The sequence below is a fragment of the Ochotona curzoniae genome, unplaced genomic scaffold (assembly GCF_017591425.1).
Source record: "Ochotona curzoniae isolate NIBS_2020 unplaced genomic scaffold, NIBS_Ocur_1.0 contig_3190, whole genome shotgun sequence".
Taxonomy (NCBI): domain Eukaryota; kingdom Metazoa; phylum Chordata; class Mammalia; order Lagomorpha; family Ochotonidae; genus Ochotona; species Ochotona curzoniae.
In genome coordinates this window covers 4,103,502-4,119,305 of record NW_024465751.1, presented here as the reverse complement: position 1 = coordinate 4,119,305, position 15,804 = coordinate 4,103,502, and the positions used below count along the sequence as shown (strand labels likewise).

The following is a 15,804-nucleotide window of genomic DNA, read 5'->3' as shown; positions in this document are numbered from 1 at the left end:
TCAGTCTGCCTGTGGCCACGCATCGGGAGCAGGGTCTTACTTCACACATCTGCAGCTGAAAGAGGCGCCTTTCCTTCTCCATTTCCTCTGCGATCTCAGCTCCTGTTATTTCCGTGCGGATCATGCCATGCTGTTTTGCATGTTCTCTTTTCTCCTTCTCAATTTTTGTACTGTAATTAGAGCAGATATCACTATTAAAAAAAATACATTCTGGCAAACACTAGGAGTGGCCCTAAGGTAAACTATGGCCTCTGGATGATAACGTGTCTTTGCAGGCTCACCAAACGCACACTGTGGTGGATTCATGACAGCAGGGGTGCTTGTATGTGCTGGGGCAGAGGGCATGGGCAAACTACAGGTTCTGCTCAAAGAGAAAGTCAATTAAAAAGCAAACTACAACTCTACCTTAACTGAAAATCACCATCCATGCCTTAATTACCAAAGATATAAAGTTAAGAATTAAGCTGGTAGAATCAATGAGAAGTAAACATCTCACTTCAAAGAAAACAAACATATGGAATAGATTTTCATCTACCAAACTTTTTAGATTCTAACTCTGATCTTCTACGACAATTCATGTAAATTCTTACATTTTAGTTGGTTGAAGAAATGTATCTTCTCTTGGGTAAAACACATTATGGTGAAAAAGAATCAGAAAATTGAAGACTTGAGACTTTTGCTATTGAATTATTTCAAGACAAAGCATCTAAGATGTCTTTGTGGTGATGCACAGAAATGAAATGAAAGGTAATTTCCAACAGTCTCTAAATAGATTATCCCCACATTTCAATAACACATTTTAATTATTTCATGACATGTCTTTGGATTATATAAAATAAGGACTGGAAGAAACTCCAAAGTATAATTTGGAGTCCTATGAAATCATTCTTGAGTGAGGGGAAGGCAAGGGCGCTACGGAACAAGAAGACGTGAGGAAGCCTAACATCCCTGGGCTAGTCCTCAGCTCTGACAGAGAACCTTCTGGTAAACCCAAGAATCAGAGTCCTCTTTCCCAAACCTGTTTAATGAGGAAAACCAGGAGCACTGACTGAGGAGGGAGGGAGGAGGAAAGTACGGTTATCTTCTCAAAATGATAGGTACAAAAAAATACATGAAATCTTTTTTTAAAGAAACAAAACATAAAAATGCACTTCTACCTTCAGAAATAGCCTGTGTAGTCCAGCTCTGAATGCAAAGGCTAGTTGATCTAACTTTCAAAGTCTTCTCTAAGTTGCAGTGGTGGTATGGGAATCAAAGCCCTTGTCTACATAGAAACATTGTGGGAAATGAAATCCATCAATCAAAGCTAAATCTATTCCCACCTGGTTGGGATTCATTCTAATACTCTAACACTACATCTAAGGAACTCTTTAATCAGTGTCACCTTGGCAGTTAGGGGCTTAAGAAGAAATGTGAAGGGTCAGGTTCAATTTCTTCTTTTAGGGAATCCTCCAGAGGGATAGTGAGGGCTTAAACAGGTGTTATCTCCAAAAGGCAAGAATAATTGAAGACTAAATGGATGAGAGAATTCAGCAAGTACTTGGAAAGTTGTGGCTGAGGCGAGAAGGAACAACACAGTAGTCTGAACCTTGCCCCTTACTGCTTTCTGGTTCCCTCGCTCATAGCTTCCGTCACCACGAACCATCTCCAGACAGGATGCTGGGAGTCCCCTGAGGACAGAGCTTGATGAGAACACTCCTACCTAGTAAAAGAGATGTCTTGGTGTCCTAAAACTTAAAACTCTCCAAAAAGAGGGGCCACTGCTTTGTTGACAGGCCGTGCTTATGCACATGAACTTTCAATCTGTCTTGGAGTGCCTCGCTCTAAAATACGGAAGAGAGCTGTAAACAGCTTCTAAAGTGAAAGGGAGCAAGTGCAACAGCCAAAGGGGGAGAGTAGAAATGAACCAAAAAGATCAAGGAAGCAAACACAGCTTACAAAATGTCAGCTCCTTTGCCGAAAAACTGTATCTACGAAACAAACAACAGAAGGAAATTATCACAAGGCAAGATACCCTGGCTGAGTAAAAGGGGTTTAAGAGATTTTAAACATGGTAGTAAAAATACAAATGCCCACTGAAAGGGGAAAAACAGTGAAGAAATAACCTAAGATATATCAGAACAGAACAGACAAGAGAAGAAAATGATTAGAACAATGCATGAAATCCAGATTAGTCTGAAACAGAGAAACAAACAAAAGTACCAGGAGGAATTAGAAGAAACATTCAAATCACAAATACAAAAACTGCAAAATGGAGCTGCACACAATGGCACATGAAGAATTTTTTTAAAACCTCTATAGAGAGAAGAATTTTTGTAAAACCTTGGTGCCTAACTGTAAAACAAAACAAAACAAAACAACAAAATAAGGAACTGCTACATGCCATGTAAAAATAAATGGGGAGCAGGGAGGCACCAGGTTCCTGGCTTCGGACAGGCGCAGTTCCGGCCATTGTGGCCACTTGGGGAGTGAATCAGCAGATGGAACATCTTCCTCTATGTCTCTCTCTGTATATCTGACTTTCCAATTAAAAAAAAAATCTAAAAAAAAAAAAAATCAGCGACACCAGAAACTAAAAAAATGAGGAAGCAATGCCTTCAATATTTCCAGAGAAAAAGATGAATCAGGTAAACTCTTATGCAGTGTGTGACAGTAGGGAAAGACATTTGGACAGGTAAAAATCATACAGAACACATCAGAGGTGTTTCCTGGAACCTCCTGCAACAGGACAGCAAAATTTGGACCACACCAGGAGAGAGGAAGTAGATGTAAAACTAGTACGTCAAAAGGTGGTCTCAGTAAGACTGTTACAGTGCTGATCTAATGGGCTGGGGAGAAAAGGAACCAAGATCACTTATTATTGCTTAAGATTTATTTATTTTTACTGTAAAGGCAGATATACCAAGAGAAAGCGATACAGAAAGAAAGACCTTCCATCTGTTGGTTCACTCCCTAAGTGGCTCCAGTGGTTGGAGCTGGGCTGATCTGAAGCCAGGAGCCAGAAACCACTTCTGGGTCTCCCACGTGGATGCAGGGTCCCAAGGCTTTGGGCCATGGTCCACTGCTTTCCCAGGCCACAAGCAGGGAGATGGGTGGGAAGTGGAGGAGCCAGGATATGAACCAGTGCACATATGGGATCCTGGATAGGATTCAGTCACTAGGCTATCACGCAGGGCCCTGACAGATTATTTAATGACTACACACACACACACACACACACACACACACACACACACACACACACACACACACACACAATCAGTGTAATAATATGTAATATATATATTCTTCAAACATAAATACTGACAGGTGTCTGACATCTGTTGGAGCAGATGATAAAAATTCACAAAAGATGTGTAGAGCTAAAGAAATGAGGTAATTATGTCATTAAGCAAGAGCCTAAAAGTGAACTATCAAAACAAATCCAATCATAATATATTGTTCAAATATTTACCAAAAAAACTCAACCAAAGATGCAAGCGAAAAGTTACTGAATTCACCATATGGGACGAAAGAGGGTAGAAAAATTAATGAAGTGGTTTTGTAAGAAAGTTCAATATTTGTCTGATATAGGACTAAGTTATAATTGAAACAAGAAATGATGCAACACTGAGGGATATCCCATAAAGCAGGGAAAGAGAAGAGAGAGTAAGGAAAGGACACAGGGGCTTGCGGGGCTGGGCTCCCAGGGCTGCTGTGTTTTTCCTGAGAAGCACCCTTTGCTGTTTGGGAAGCAGCTGGATCAGTGGGTATAGGAGGAGCCCACTGAGTCGGGCTGTTGGAGGCAGGCCCTGAGCCCTTCCCAGAGGGCGCCAACAGTGTCTAGGCCCTCTGATGTTTCATTTTGAGCACATGCATTATCTTGACCAATTAAAATTTGATTAGAATGAAACCTGCTAGAAACTACGTGCTGCATGGCTCCTCTGTCACACTGCAACAGGCACACCAGCGCTGGAGTTTGCCTTCACAAAAAGCTTCTGAAAGGCAATTTTCCCATCATTTTATAGGTGAGGATCGCCTAAGTTAAGGTCTTAAAAATTGTAACCACTTCATTACCTCCCAAGTTCTAAATGGAAGGCTACAAAACAGCAACCTTACTGAAACAAATAAATCAACTTTTTTGGCATGTATAAGTTATTTTGTTTTCTATAATTCCTAACTGAATGAGCCCTTTAAAACATCAGACAAATGGCTGTTTCCTGCCCCCAACCCCCACCAATATGTTAGTGAGAAAGGAGTTTGGTTTTAGAAAAACAAAACAAAACAAAAAGCCTTATTCCAGGTCTTAAAACCAGTACCCACGTAACTATTTTCTGTTACATGCTTCCAGGTCAGGATAATCCCTTTATTCTATTCATCAATGTCCATCCCGTGTATAAACTATGTGCTGAAGACTCCTGCTAGGCACCTAAGGACAATGTAGTTGCTTCTCTCATCCTCGTTAGGTCGGCAGGATGGTACGGATGCATAAGGCTTTACATGACATTCACAATACTGACCAGCGGGTACGTTATTCTCATCCCACCTAAGATTGGTGGTAGTTCTTTAGCTAACAAAAGCACACTATGTCCAACAGAGGAGACAACCTGCAAGCCTGGAGCAAGGTGTGTTCTCCCTGCTTGGAGGATAAACAACACCCATTTTGAAAGTACTCAAATCTGTCCTATTCCAGAGGCTGCAAACCGCTTGTGGGAAGGTACAGTACTCAGCTCACAAGTCTTTTTAAGTACTCTTGACCCACTTTTCACACAGAAAAACAGGATGGCTCACAGCATTCACTTACCTCAGTTGACCATTTTAAGAACCTTTTTGTTCTCAGTGGTATTTATAACTATGTACAAAAGTATTCCTAAGACAGCGAGTTCCCAACAATGCACTTATTACATAAGTGATTATAAAAGTAGTTTGGGATAAACATATTTCACCCTCAATCTGTTGTCCTTCTGCTGCTGCTGTTGCCTATTTTCTTATGTTTATAGTTATCCAAATTTATAGTCAAGACATCGATTAAGAGCTTTGAAATATCTCTTAGCACCCTATCCTACTGCTTGGTGTTACAACTGCCACGGAGTAACAGTATTGGAGGAACATGTATAATGCAGTGTGAGGATGAACCAGGCACCACACAAAGTTCTCATCTCTCTAATCCCTCACAGTAATTTGCCCAGGTAGGTGGTGTGACTCCGGTGCCCACACCAAGCTTGCTGCTCAGGTTCTGAGCTCAGACAGTCCTGGAGTGAATGCCAGCAGAGCAGCTGCTAGTTCAGTCTTACAACTCAGCTTCCTGACACGTAAGCTAAGGGAAAGCTGCCCACAAGCAGGTTACTGCTAGGATGTCATGAAGATAAAAACCACTGAGTGTAAGTCTTGGCAGGAAAAAGGAGCTCAGAGACATGCGCATTACTTTTATTATTTCCCCGCTATTATAAACACAGAAATATAAACAGTCCATCGTTACGTGCTGCCAATGACGACAGAAAAGCTGTCAAAGTTCCAGGTCTGCAGAGTGCCTCTCACAGCAGATGCATCCTCTACCTCAGCACGTCACAGGGTTGTCGCCTGAGCAGAGTTCAGGGCTCTGTTTCTTTTCCAGTTACTTTACTTCATGAGACTCATGACAACAGAAAACAATGAAAACAGAAAACTACTTACAACTTTGTCTCATAATCTTTCCAGGCTTTGTCAAATGGCTTCTTGAGATCCTTAATAAAGAAAAGATCACAATTACATCTACTTCTGTTTAGAATGAATAAATTCTGAAATGTTAGCAAAAATGACTTCCTTCATAGAACACTTGAAAAGTTCCTCAAAACACGTGCTCAGCACACCATTTGTTACACAGGAAACGCCGGAGAGGGGAGCAAGGTGGGTGTGCCTGGTGACGCTGGTGAAGCAGGATCCACAGGATGGAAGAGGCTAGTCCACAGCGGTCCTGCCTCCCCCCAGATGACAGCCAGACACTCTGAAGGCCTCAATGTCATGCCACGGTCAACACCAGTACTGGCGTGACCCATCTCTTGCAATGACCACTTCCCAAGAACAGTGTTTATGCTACACGTTCACCGTTACTTCTCAGATACAAGCAGTGCTGTAACCTGAAAGCAGAGGGAGAAAGCAGGCCTTTCAAGCTGAAGTGGAAATCCAGATTTCTGAACACTTACCCCTTTGACTCCTTTTAGGTCTCCTTTCAACAGGGAATCCAAGGTGAAGATCACATTGTGGCTCAAACCCTGGAGCTGAGAAACCAAACAAAGACAGGAGACAGTTTTAAAAAAAAGACAATAAAGCCAGCTCATGTTGACAGTAGTCCCCCCACTGGACTCTGCTGAAAGGCTGTCTCACTGATCCTGAACGACACCAGCACACGTGGCATAACTGCCCCCACATCGCAGCTCAAGGGATGGAGGTGGGATAGAGGCACCTCGATAGCAACGGCCAGCCCAAGAGCAAGACCTGGCATGCGAATGCAGGCTACCGTTGGGTCGCAGAGCTGTGAGCCAACACCCTGCTACAGTCTCCATACAGGTCAGATGATCCCTAACACCATTTCAACACCCAGAGTGGAGAAGGCAGATCTTTCTTTGTCCATGCTGTCACATAAAAAGGGACCGGACATTTGGCTTTCGTTGTTTCCATTTGATTTTCTTTAATGTTTGCACCATTATCTGAAACAAGTTTCTGGATGTGCCTTCTGTTGTCCCAACCAGAGCACAGGCACAAGGGCAGGAACTTAGTTCTGTTCACTGCTGTGTTCTCAGATTTCACCGCAAGAAAAAATCCTTAAGAAGTGCAACCGAGGGTGGCGGCCTGCTTCCCTTCAGTGCTCTCTGGCAGTGGCTTGGAGCTACCTGGTTAGCAGATAAGACAGAGAGCAGGCTACAAAGGGGGAAGGAACAGAGCTGCTAAGCAGCTCATAGCAAAGGAGGTGGAGAACTATAAGAGGAACAGTCAGGTGAGGAAACAAGCATGAGGGCAGGTAATGACGTGGTCTGTTCTCAAGACCCCTCATAGTCTTGGAGAAATAAATTTTAGTGGTGTGGAATCAAGTCTATGGTGACCTACAGACGGAGACTGTAGGTGGAATGGCTTGTGGGTCTCCTCTCTCAGGGAACACTTTTATTCATGGTTAAGTGCATTCATCTCTCCATCCATCCTTTACTATCTACTTGGTAGCGCACACTGTGTCAGGAGCTGGACATTCCTACCCTGAGGGATCCAGCTCTGCAGACAGAAGTAGTGGGCAGCACGGGGCTGCCTCCACCACAAGAGGCTGTGACGTGGCAGGGGACAGCAGAGTGACAGCATCAGCACTGGCTATCAGTGTGTCGCCTGAGTCAATGTTCCTGGCAAGTGCTGGTTCATCCCCGATACCCACTAAGTGCTAACCACAAATACCAGGTGATACTGCAGCCAAGAGGCTCAGAGGAGAGAGAGGCCTTCCTCAGGGCTCCTAACTTCTCCACTCTTTTCCTGTTGTTCTCAATCTGGGCTTCCTGCCAGTCATTCCACTGCCATACCTCCCGCAGCACCGGCTCACACCACACACCAGGAAGACATCCCAGTGCATAGCACCAGGGGCCTGGATGGCAGTTACTTCTTTCTTGTAGCCTGGCCTAAAGGCCCCTGTTTTTCGGGAGTCTAGGACATTAGTTTGTTCTGAATGTATACAAAAAACACCTGAAACATTAGATACTGTTGTTATAGTTGATAATGATGGTGAAACAAACTATTTCCTTCAAAGCAAATTGCTATTTAAACTTTTTTTTCCTTACAAAAGGAACATATCCCCATAAGTACACATACAAAGCCTAATGAGAAATTTTAAGTTAGACAGAAGAAAGCTGCAGTCTAAATACTATGAAAAAGAAATATTTAAGTAAATGATTGCAACCAGTAGTGGACTCGATAATTATTTACTCCTTATACTGCTCTCCACATGGTCCGTTTCTAACTATGGCCCCACCATCCCAACCACTGCAGATACCTTCACAAGTCTTCCCTGCATGTATCACAGGTCTCAAAATTCATGGAAAATGTGTTTTATGAAGAAAAAAACCATGCACACATATCAAAACTACTTTGTGTCAAAATGACATTTCTCAATTCTACCTTTTCACCAACTTTTTGAAGTACTTGCCACATAAAACACACATATCTTGTCCTGGTTCTTTTTAAGTCTTGTTACACTGCTTTACACAAAAAGAAATGATATTATTTTTTACCCTCTTATCACCTATCTTTCTATGCTTGCAGGCATGTATGTTACGCTAACCAGATCCTAAAGTGTGAGTCAAGAAGCAATGGCAAGGGCCTGGCACTAGGGTATAAAGCTGCCAACTTCATTATGGACAGTCTATGTGGGTTCAAGTCCTGGCTGCTCCACTTTGGATCCAGCTCCCTGCTGATGTCTTGGGAAAAGCAGAAAGAAACTGACCCGTGTATGGGGCCTTGTCACCATGAGGGAGACCTGGAAAGAGGTCCTGGCTTTGGAGCAGCCCAGCTCTGGCTTTTGTGACCTTCTGGTGGGGGTGGCAGTGGGGTGGTGGTACTGGGGGTGGTGGTGGTAATGTGAACTTTCAAACAGATAAATAAATCTTAAGAGAAAAAAATTGCAGTGGCAGATGATGTATTGCCTGAATACTGCACAGCTCAAGTGTGAACCCCTGTGTGGTTCTAGCAGGGACCTGCCTGAACGGCTGCCTGTAAGTCAACAGTGTTTTCCCCCTTGCTTCCGAGGGGAGGGAGCTGCACAGCTCTGCAAAGGGCACTTCCAACACACCTGCACACACAACCGCTGTATTAATTAATGGGGACATAATTTGTTTGCTTTGTCATCTTGCATTAATTGACATTCTTTTTTCACTGCCCATTGGTTCTCTCTCTCTCCTTTCGCTCTGCAGACAGAAACAGTTTCTCTGAAAGCAAAGGCTAATGCAAATCTGCTGACTTGCTCAACGCATTGGAAAATCCAATTAAAATAATGAGCCAGCTCCCAGCAGTTAAGTTGGCGATTCCCTGGTATAAATTAGGTACCCTGTCTAGTGAGTTAACTCCTTCATGTGCTAGCCAGTTATTTAGCACCTTGAAGCTATTTAATACTGGTGCCTCATTCAGAGGCTGCTTTCCAGAGCACTGCAGTACAAAGCGAAGAGCCCAGGGGCATGTGGCCACTCATCATCCCTGGCCAGAGTGCCTTCCCCAGCACTTTGCTCAACTAGCCCAGGCCAGTGCACACAGATCAAGCCTAACTGACAGCACCAAAGCTCCATTTTGTACCAGCCCACAGTCAGCTGTCTTTGAACTGTCTCATCAGCCGTTTCCGAAAACCCTGTAAGGTATTTATATAACATGCGCTCTCGCGCGCGCTCTCTCTCTCTCTCTCTCTCTCTCTCTCACACACACACACACACACACACACACACACAGAGCTATTTCAGTGGAAGAATCAAATCACAAACCAGGTCTAATTCCAAAGCCAATGAACTATCTGCAGTACCATTTTCTAATGTCACAAGGATGTTTTAAGAACTACGGTACTACAACACACAGGGGATGACTTTATTGCCATTACTCATTCACTGAAGTAAGATTTGATTGATTTGGTTGCATAAGTCCGAAAGAGGAACTAGGAGTATTTGCACACAGGTGGAAGCCACTTACAACTCCAACAGAGATAAAAGTTAAAAATCTCTGAACAGGCAATAGTTGTAAGTGTTTACCACTTTGGCAGCCAGAGAGCCAGAGCAGGTAGGGCTAGGCAGGCAACACAGATGTGGTGGGTGTGGGGTCAGGCAGTTGTTCAACCTTTTGGAGATGTGGACTCAGGGCTGAAGTACCAGTAAGACTAATTCATGTGCTGCTACAAGGAGAGCAGGAGACAAATATACAGCAGCTGGTGCAAATATATGCAAAATGCTCCATACAACCTGGGTTCTTAGTAAAATGTAACACTTGAAAAACTAAGCAACCATGTTGGAAAAAGTGTAGTTCTGCAATTTCAGGTGCTTCTGAGGCTGGAAGAAGTGCTCCAAAATATCCTTTATATTGCACCAGTCTCTCCACTGCTAAACCTCTGTTTTCATTTTCTTGCCCCATGCTGCAAAGTGGACTTTATATGGAAAGATAATGCATCTAGTTATAACATGTTCTAATCCAACCAGAGCAGACTAAATTTGATCTTTTATTAAGACCACAGGGTCACAATACTCAGTGAAATGGGTCTTCGTCTCCCCGTGGAAACGACGAACTGGGTTCAGGCTCAGGGAGGTCAAGTTACCTTGTACCATGTCAAGCAGTGAGCAAAGCAGATGGTCAGCTTATTTATTCAAGTTTTTATTGACTCCAAAGCCATCCTTATTTCCTCTGTGTCCTGCTATCACGGTAATCTTTATCTGATTGTATAATTTTGTTGCTTGAGGCCCGTTGCTGGCTCTCCACTCACTAGTTTTAGGTAAGAACTCCAATTTTATGTATGGCCCTGCCAACCTGTCTTGAGCCCCCTGCCTCCTGCCATACTTTAGCCCTTTCTCAGCTCCTGCCCCACCGAGCTCACTTTTTTTTTAAAAAGATTTATTTATTTACGAGCTCACTTTTGCACATGCTTTCCCATCTTTTGGGACATTCTCTGGTTTCCACGTCACTTCCTCAGTGGAGCACTGAGCATCCCACACAGATCTCTTCTTCCTAACCAACTTCTAGCCTTTTCAGTCTCAACAATTGCCAGAACAGGCTCACTTTTCAGAACCTCACACCAATGGCTTGTCTGCTCAAGGCAGGTCCTAGTTCTGCTTTGCCCACTTTGCTCTCTCAGACTCTTAGCACAGTGGAGTGCTTGTAGAGTGACTTAGTGGATGAACAAGGGAGTTCCTTGTCTGGCCAGAACTCTTTCAGTTCTGAAATGTTATATAACAGTTCTGGCCTGCCTGCGGTGATCAGTACCAGAATGGAGGTAGGGACGGGATGCAGAAGAGGGATGTGAGGGTTCAAACTGATTCGAGGTTATGTTTGGGGATGTTAGACCAAGGTACCCTCCACCAGACAGGTACCATGTCAAACACTGTCTAAGAACCTAGAGAAGAGAGGTTAAGGCCAGGATATGTACCCCTGATCAGCCCAGACCTGACTTTGCTCACTCTAGGCACGCCACTTCTCATCTTGGCCATGATACAGTGAGAGGTCTTCTAAGGTCCCAGGGGAAGCTCCTAGTTACTATATTCTTACATCTCAGAATGAGCTCCTGAGATGTGACTGAATACAGCAGGATAAAGACCCAGACCAGACAGATGAAACAACTACAGGGGGCTGGGGCAGAGCAGTTCTGCCTGGCAAAGTAACAGTCATGGACAATTCTGCAGTGCAGCCAGAGAGCTGAAAGGGCCAATTCATAATGTCCCTCAAAACCTTCAACTTCTTGCAATAGCCCCTAATGTCCACTATAAAACTTCATATACACTCTAAGAACGATCTTTCTCTCAAGAAAGTACACTTACGAATTTGACCAGTAAAAGGGACTAATAAACAATGACTGTCCCATTTTGTAACTGATTCTTCAGATGACAGTGAAGGAAGGTGAAACAGAAGTGCTAGATGGCAGCCCAGGAGTAATACAGATCAGTAAGTACAGAAGAATCCCAGCAGGAGAAGGGATTTCAAATGCTGCTCTAAACCATTCCACTGGAGACATGGAAATGCTCAGAATCATGTAGACATGACACTGTGGGCAGCGCCTCTGGTGTGGCCCTCCCTGGGCAGTGCAAGCGCTCAGGGAGGGACCACTTTATGTTGGCGGGTGTATACCTCCAGCTGCCTAAGGCCACAGGCTAGAGCACTGATAAAACAGTCACAAAACATACCAGGTGGGTTAAGTAAGAGCACCGTGCTATGAACCCAACATTTAAAAACAGTTCCACTGACTAAAAAATGCACTTGGGAATACAGAACATAAATCCCCAAAGATCACAAAATTTTGAAATCCATGCATATGAGGAGGTCTTCAAAAATCATCACATACAAGCAACTATAGATTTCAATTTTTTTTTTTTTGCACCAAGATGAACTTATTGTGATTCTACTTGCTGAGTCTGTTGAAGTGTTACCTATGTAATTGTTAACAGTGAATGTTTTGGTTATTGGTAATTTTTAGGTAATTCCTCTCCTCCCTACTGCCCCAACAATAAACTTTACATTCTCTACTAGGAACTGGTATTTTTTTTCTTTTAAACTTAGTATGTTATTAAAGTATGAATAATAAAATGCAAAAAAACTAAATGGTTAAGATTTTATTACATCAAAAAGATCCAGTTTAAGAGGAAGTTTTACATACTGACATTTGGGAAATTGCCTTTCTCGTGCTCTTGTTCTGTCCTGTTTCTCTCTCTCAACTCTTTCAAATAATATCTATCACAATAAACTGATCAATAGAAAACTACTTTCAATACTCTGGTACCTTTCTGTTTGAAGTGTTAGCCAATCACTTTATAAAATTGTTCCTTGTTCATCTTTAACCTATCAGATGATATCATTTCCATATTTCCTTTCTACTTCAAGGAAAGTTAAAACATTTCTACTAGAGTTTAATAAATATGTTCCCACCGTTCAAAAAAAAAAAAAACAAAAAAAGAAATACAACATAGAAACACAAGAGGGCGACATAATCAACCAGTAGCCAATTTCTCATTTAACTTGTTTAACACAAGATACCAATCAGATGGCGTCCACAAAGGTGAAAAACAATAAGGCAATGCAGTTGGAGGACAAAAGCTGCTTCCCTGTGATGCCAGGGAATTCAGGATCCGTGTCCAGAATGGCAATCATGCAAGTTGTTCTCAAAGAGTGGTACTAGGGTCAGCTGTATTTGCTTCACCTGCAACTCTTGCAATGAAATTCAAAGCAAACTAGCCAGAAGCTCAGATGCTAGGCCCAGCAACCACGGAAATGGATACAAGGTCAAGTTTGAGAATCACTGCTGTAGACTGTGGGCTTTCCAAAGTACAAGCAAACTGAAATTCCTCTACAGAGGGAAGGCCTGGCAGCCCCGGTGTGTCACTTGCTTAAGGTCTGGAGTTCCAGGAAGAGAGGGAACTCTGGAAGGACCTGGGACAAAGTCCAAGCCAAACGTTCTGTAGGTCAAATGCTGCAGGGACAGACATGATGGAAGTGTCAGGGAATATGAGAAGTCCTTAAGATAATGCTATTATGTCTTGTCTAATTTAACTTAAATGGTGGGTTTAACAACGAGTGAAAATTAAAGCATTTTTTTTCTTTGCTTTATGTGTAGAACTTGATTTATTTTTATTTTTTACATGATACAGTGTCACAGGCTCAGAGACTTCCCCTTCTGACCCCAATACCGAGGATTTCACGTGAGGAGAATTACAGAGAACAGGGGAATATCTGAAGTTTTCCAGCTGGGTCTTGATTTGACAAAGACATCCTAACTTGTTGCGCTTGAAACGACAATCAGTTCATGATCAACTTTCAGACTTTCAACCTCATTTCTATGTCTGTCACCTGAAATCTGCTGTTTAAATTCAAACGAGCCCATATTATGAGTGATAGCCAATCACATTTTCTTTGCATTTTATTACCACATCTATCACATGCTATGATTCATGTTTTCAAAGGCAGCTTAACACAATTTAAACAAGGCAAAACAAGCACACAGTGCTTACCATGTATGGGGAACATGCAGCATCTCCTGAAGAAGACTATTCACTGACAAGGAAACAGGACCATCTACTGCCGCCTTCGGTAATCTGTCCTGTCCACTTCGTCCACACCTTCATGTTTCATTTGTCCTCACTGACATTTTCAGAAAATTCATCTTAATCAGGGTGGGGGGCCTCATCTAGCCTGCAGGCTGGATGCTCAAAAAATCATCTGTTCTGTCCTCGCATGACTTGGAACTCAATATGCCTCTTCTTTAAGTTGCTAATTCTGTATGGCCTGTGAACAATTTTATAAATATCCAGATGGCCCTTAGCCATGAAAAAGATTCCATACCCCTGATCTAGATGGTGTAACATTCACCGTCAGTTGGCTAATGCATTTCAAAGCCACCCTTGCAGAAAAGAAATACTATCAGACATTATGCTTGTGATGCCAACTGCTGCTAAGAAACCAAGTTAAAGCTTTTCTCTACTTATGAGAATCCAAAAGCAACACGGTTTAAAACTTCTTCTATCCAATTCTCTCTTTCCTGGCAAAATTACATAGTGTTTTAGATAAACCTAGTGGACTATTCTTCTGTGCAAGCAAACTTTTAAAAGAGGGAGTGACAGCCAACCTTAAGTCCAGGACCTAGAACGGAGGGGACACTTGGTAAAGGCTGGCTCAGTTAAGGACTCTATTTATAAAGCATTTTCTTTAATACTCCAGTATCACTCAACATCAAATATATCAACTACTGCCGTAAAACTGTTTGATGTTTCTCTAAGGACAACAGTCTCTGGTAGCCTGAGAGAGAAGAGCTTCAAGAAATACCAACCAACCATGGCTCAGATTAACGGTCCCTCTTCCTCAAAGCCTTCCCGGATCCCCCTTCATTCTGAGTGAATGAATAACACCATTGCAGGTGACCTTATCTGCTGCTTGACAGGGCAGAGGTTCAAACTCGGCTAATGTGACTTCAAAGTTGGGCTACTCTCTGCATACTTTCTTAACTTTCAATTTTTCCTTTTCAACTGCTTAACACATGCAGGGCAATCCACCATAATCCTTTTTTTTTTTTTTTGGTGGAAGGTACAATAAAACATTAATACATGAACATATCAATAGGTCATTTTGTGTTAAAGGGTATCAAAGCACCAAAGGATTTATAATAAAAAGGCACAGTGTAAGAACGAGCCACTTGAAAAATAATCAAAAATTACATATTGAAATAGAATTAGAAATAAATCCCAATATGGCAAAAGCAGAATGGAGTAAAACTGAATAAAGAAACACGCAAGGCAGCTGCGTTCAGTCACACAGGGTGTTGACAATGGAAGCACTCAGGTGCTCTGTGCAGGTGCAGCCCCTTACCAATGTTCCTTCGATGGCCGACGACAGAGCAGGAGGGGTTCTCCAGCAAGGCTGCGGGATCTCTCAGCTGTCTGGGACTGAAACTGGCCGCCCTGCCTCAGGGCCCCGCACGTGGAGCCGAGCAGAGGGCCAGTGGCAACATGCTGCTGAAGAATCTGAACCTAATTCAAGACCAAATGTTTCAGCTGAACCAGCCAGGCAGAGTGGGAGAATCTGCATGAAAAATGGGAGACCAAGGACGAATGGAAGGGTTCAAAGGCGTCGATATGGGGCAGTTTCCCAGATTCTCTGAGCCAAGGAATGTGTATTTGCTTTTCACATTCCTCACATCCAGATCTGGGCCTGGACCAAGAGTCTTAGAGGCTTCCAGGCTGAGGAGCATATGCACAGAGACTGTGAATGAACTACCACCACTGTTTGTCTTATGCTTCTAAAATCCTTACCATTGCTTTACTTGCTGCTCTTTAAGCCCATGCAACGTTTAATGTAACTTAAAAGCAAACTTCATCTTGCGTCCATCAAAGGATGTGTCTATCTCTTGGGAGGTTTGTGTGTTCGACGGCTGTGTGACCTAGTTCCCCAGCTGTTAACCAGGGATAATTCTGGTTACTACCCAGTGAGAAGAGGCCATATATAGATGAGGCAACAGCACAACTCACCAAATCCTACAATTCCCCTCATTGGTGGGGCCACAACACGAGTCAGGCCAAGGAACCTCAACATTTGGGGAAGCCATGACAAGGCTATGTGATTGTCTGGCCTCTCTTCCCGTCATGGGAAACC

The 15,804-nt window shown here is 43.0% G+C and overlaps 1 protein-coding gene across 15 annotated transcripts in view; it reads right to left on the bottom strand.

The window, feature by feature from the left end:
• Positions 1 to 15,804, bottom strand: part of ASAP1 (ArfGAP with SH3 domain, ankyrin repeat and PH domain 1) — a 248,221-nt gene that overhangs the window by 84,941 nt on the left and 147,476 nt on the right. For 14 of the 15 annotated variants that reach the window (XR_005883756.1, XM_040979278.1, XM_040979280.1 and 11 more), the window contains 3 exons: positions 6,162 to 6,236; positions 5,653 to 5,702; positions 41 to 170 (listed from right to left, as the gene is read on the bottom strand). Coding sequence is in view for 13 of the 15 variants with exons in the window: in XM_040979278.1 (XP_040835212.1) it covers positions 41 to 170; positions 5,653 to 5,702; positions 6,162 to 6,236 (255 nt within the window). In the remaining 2 variants the exon portion in view is untranslated. The remainder of the gene's footprint in view (positions 1 to 40; positions 171 to 5,652; positions 5,703 to 6,161; positions 6,237 to 15,804) is intronic. The other variant, XR_005883757.1, reaches the window with a different exon arrangement.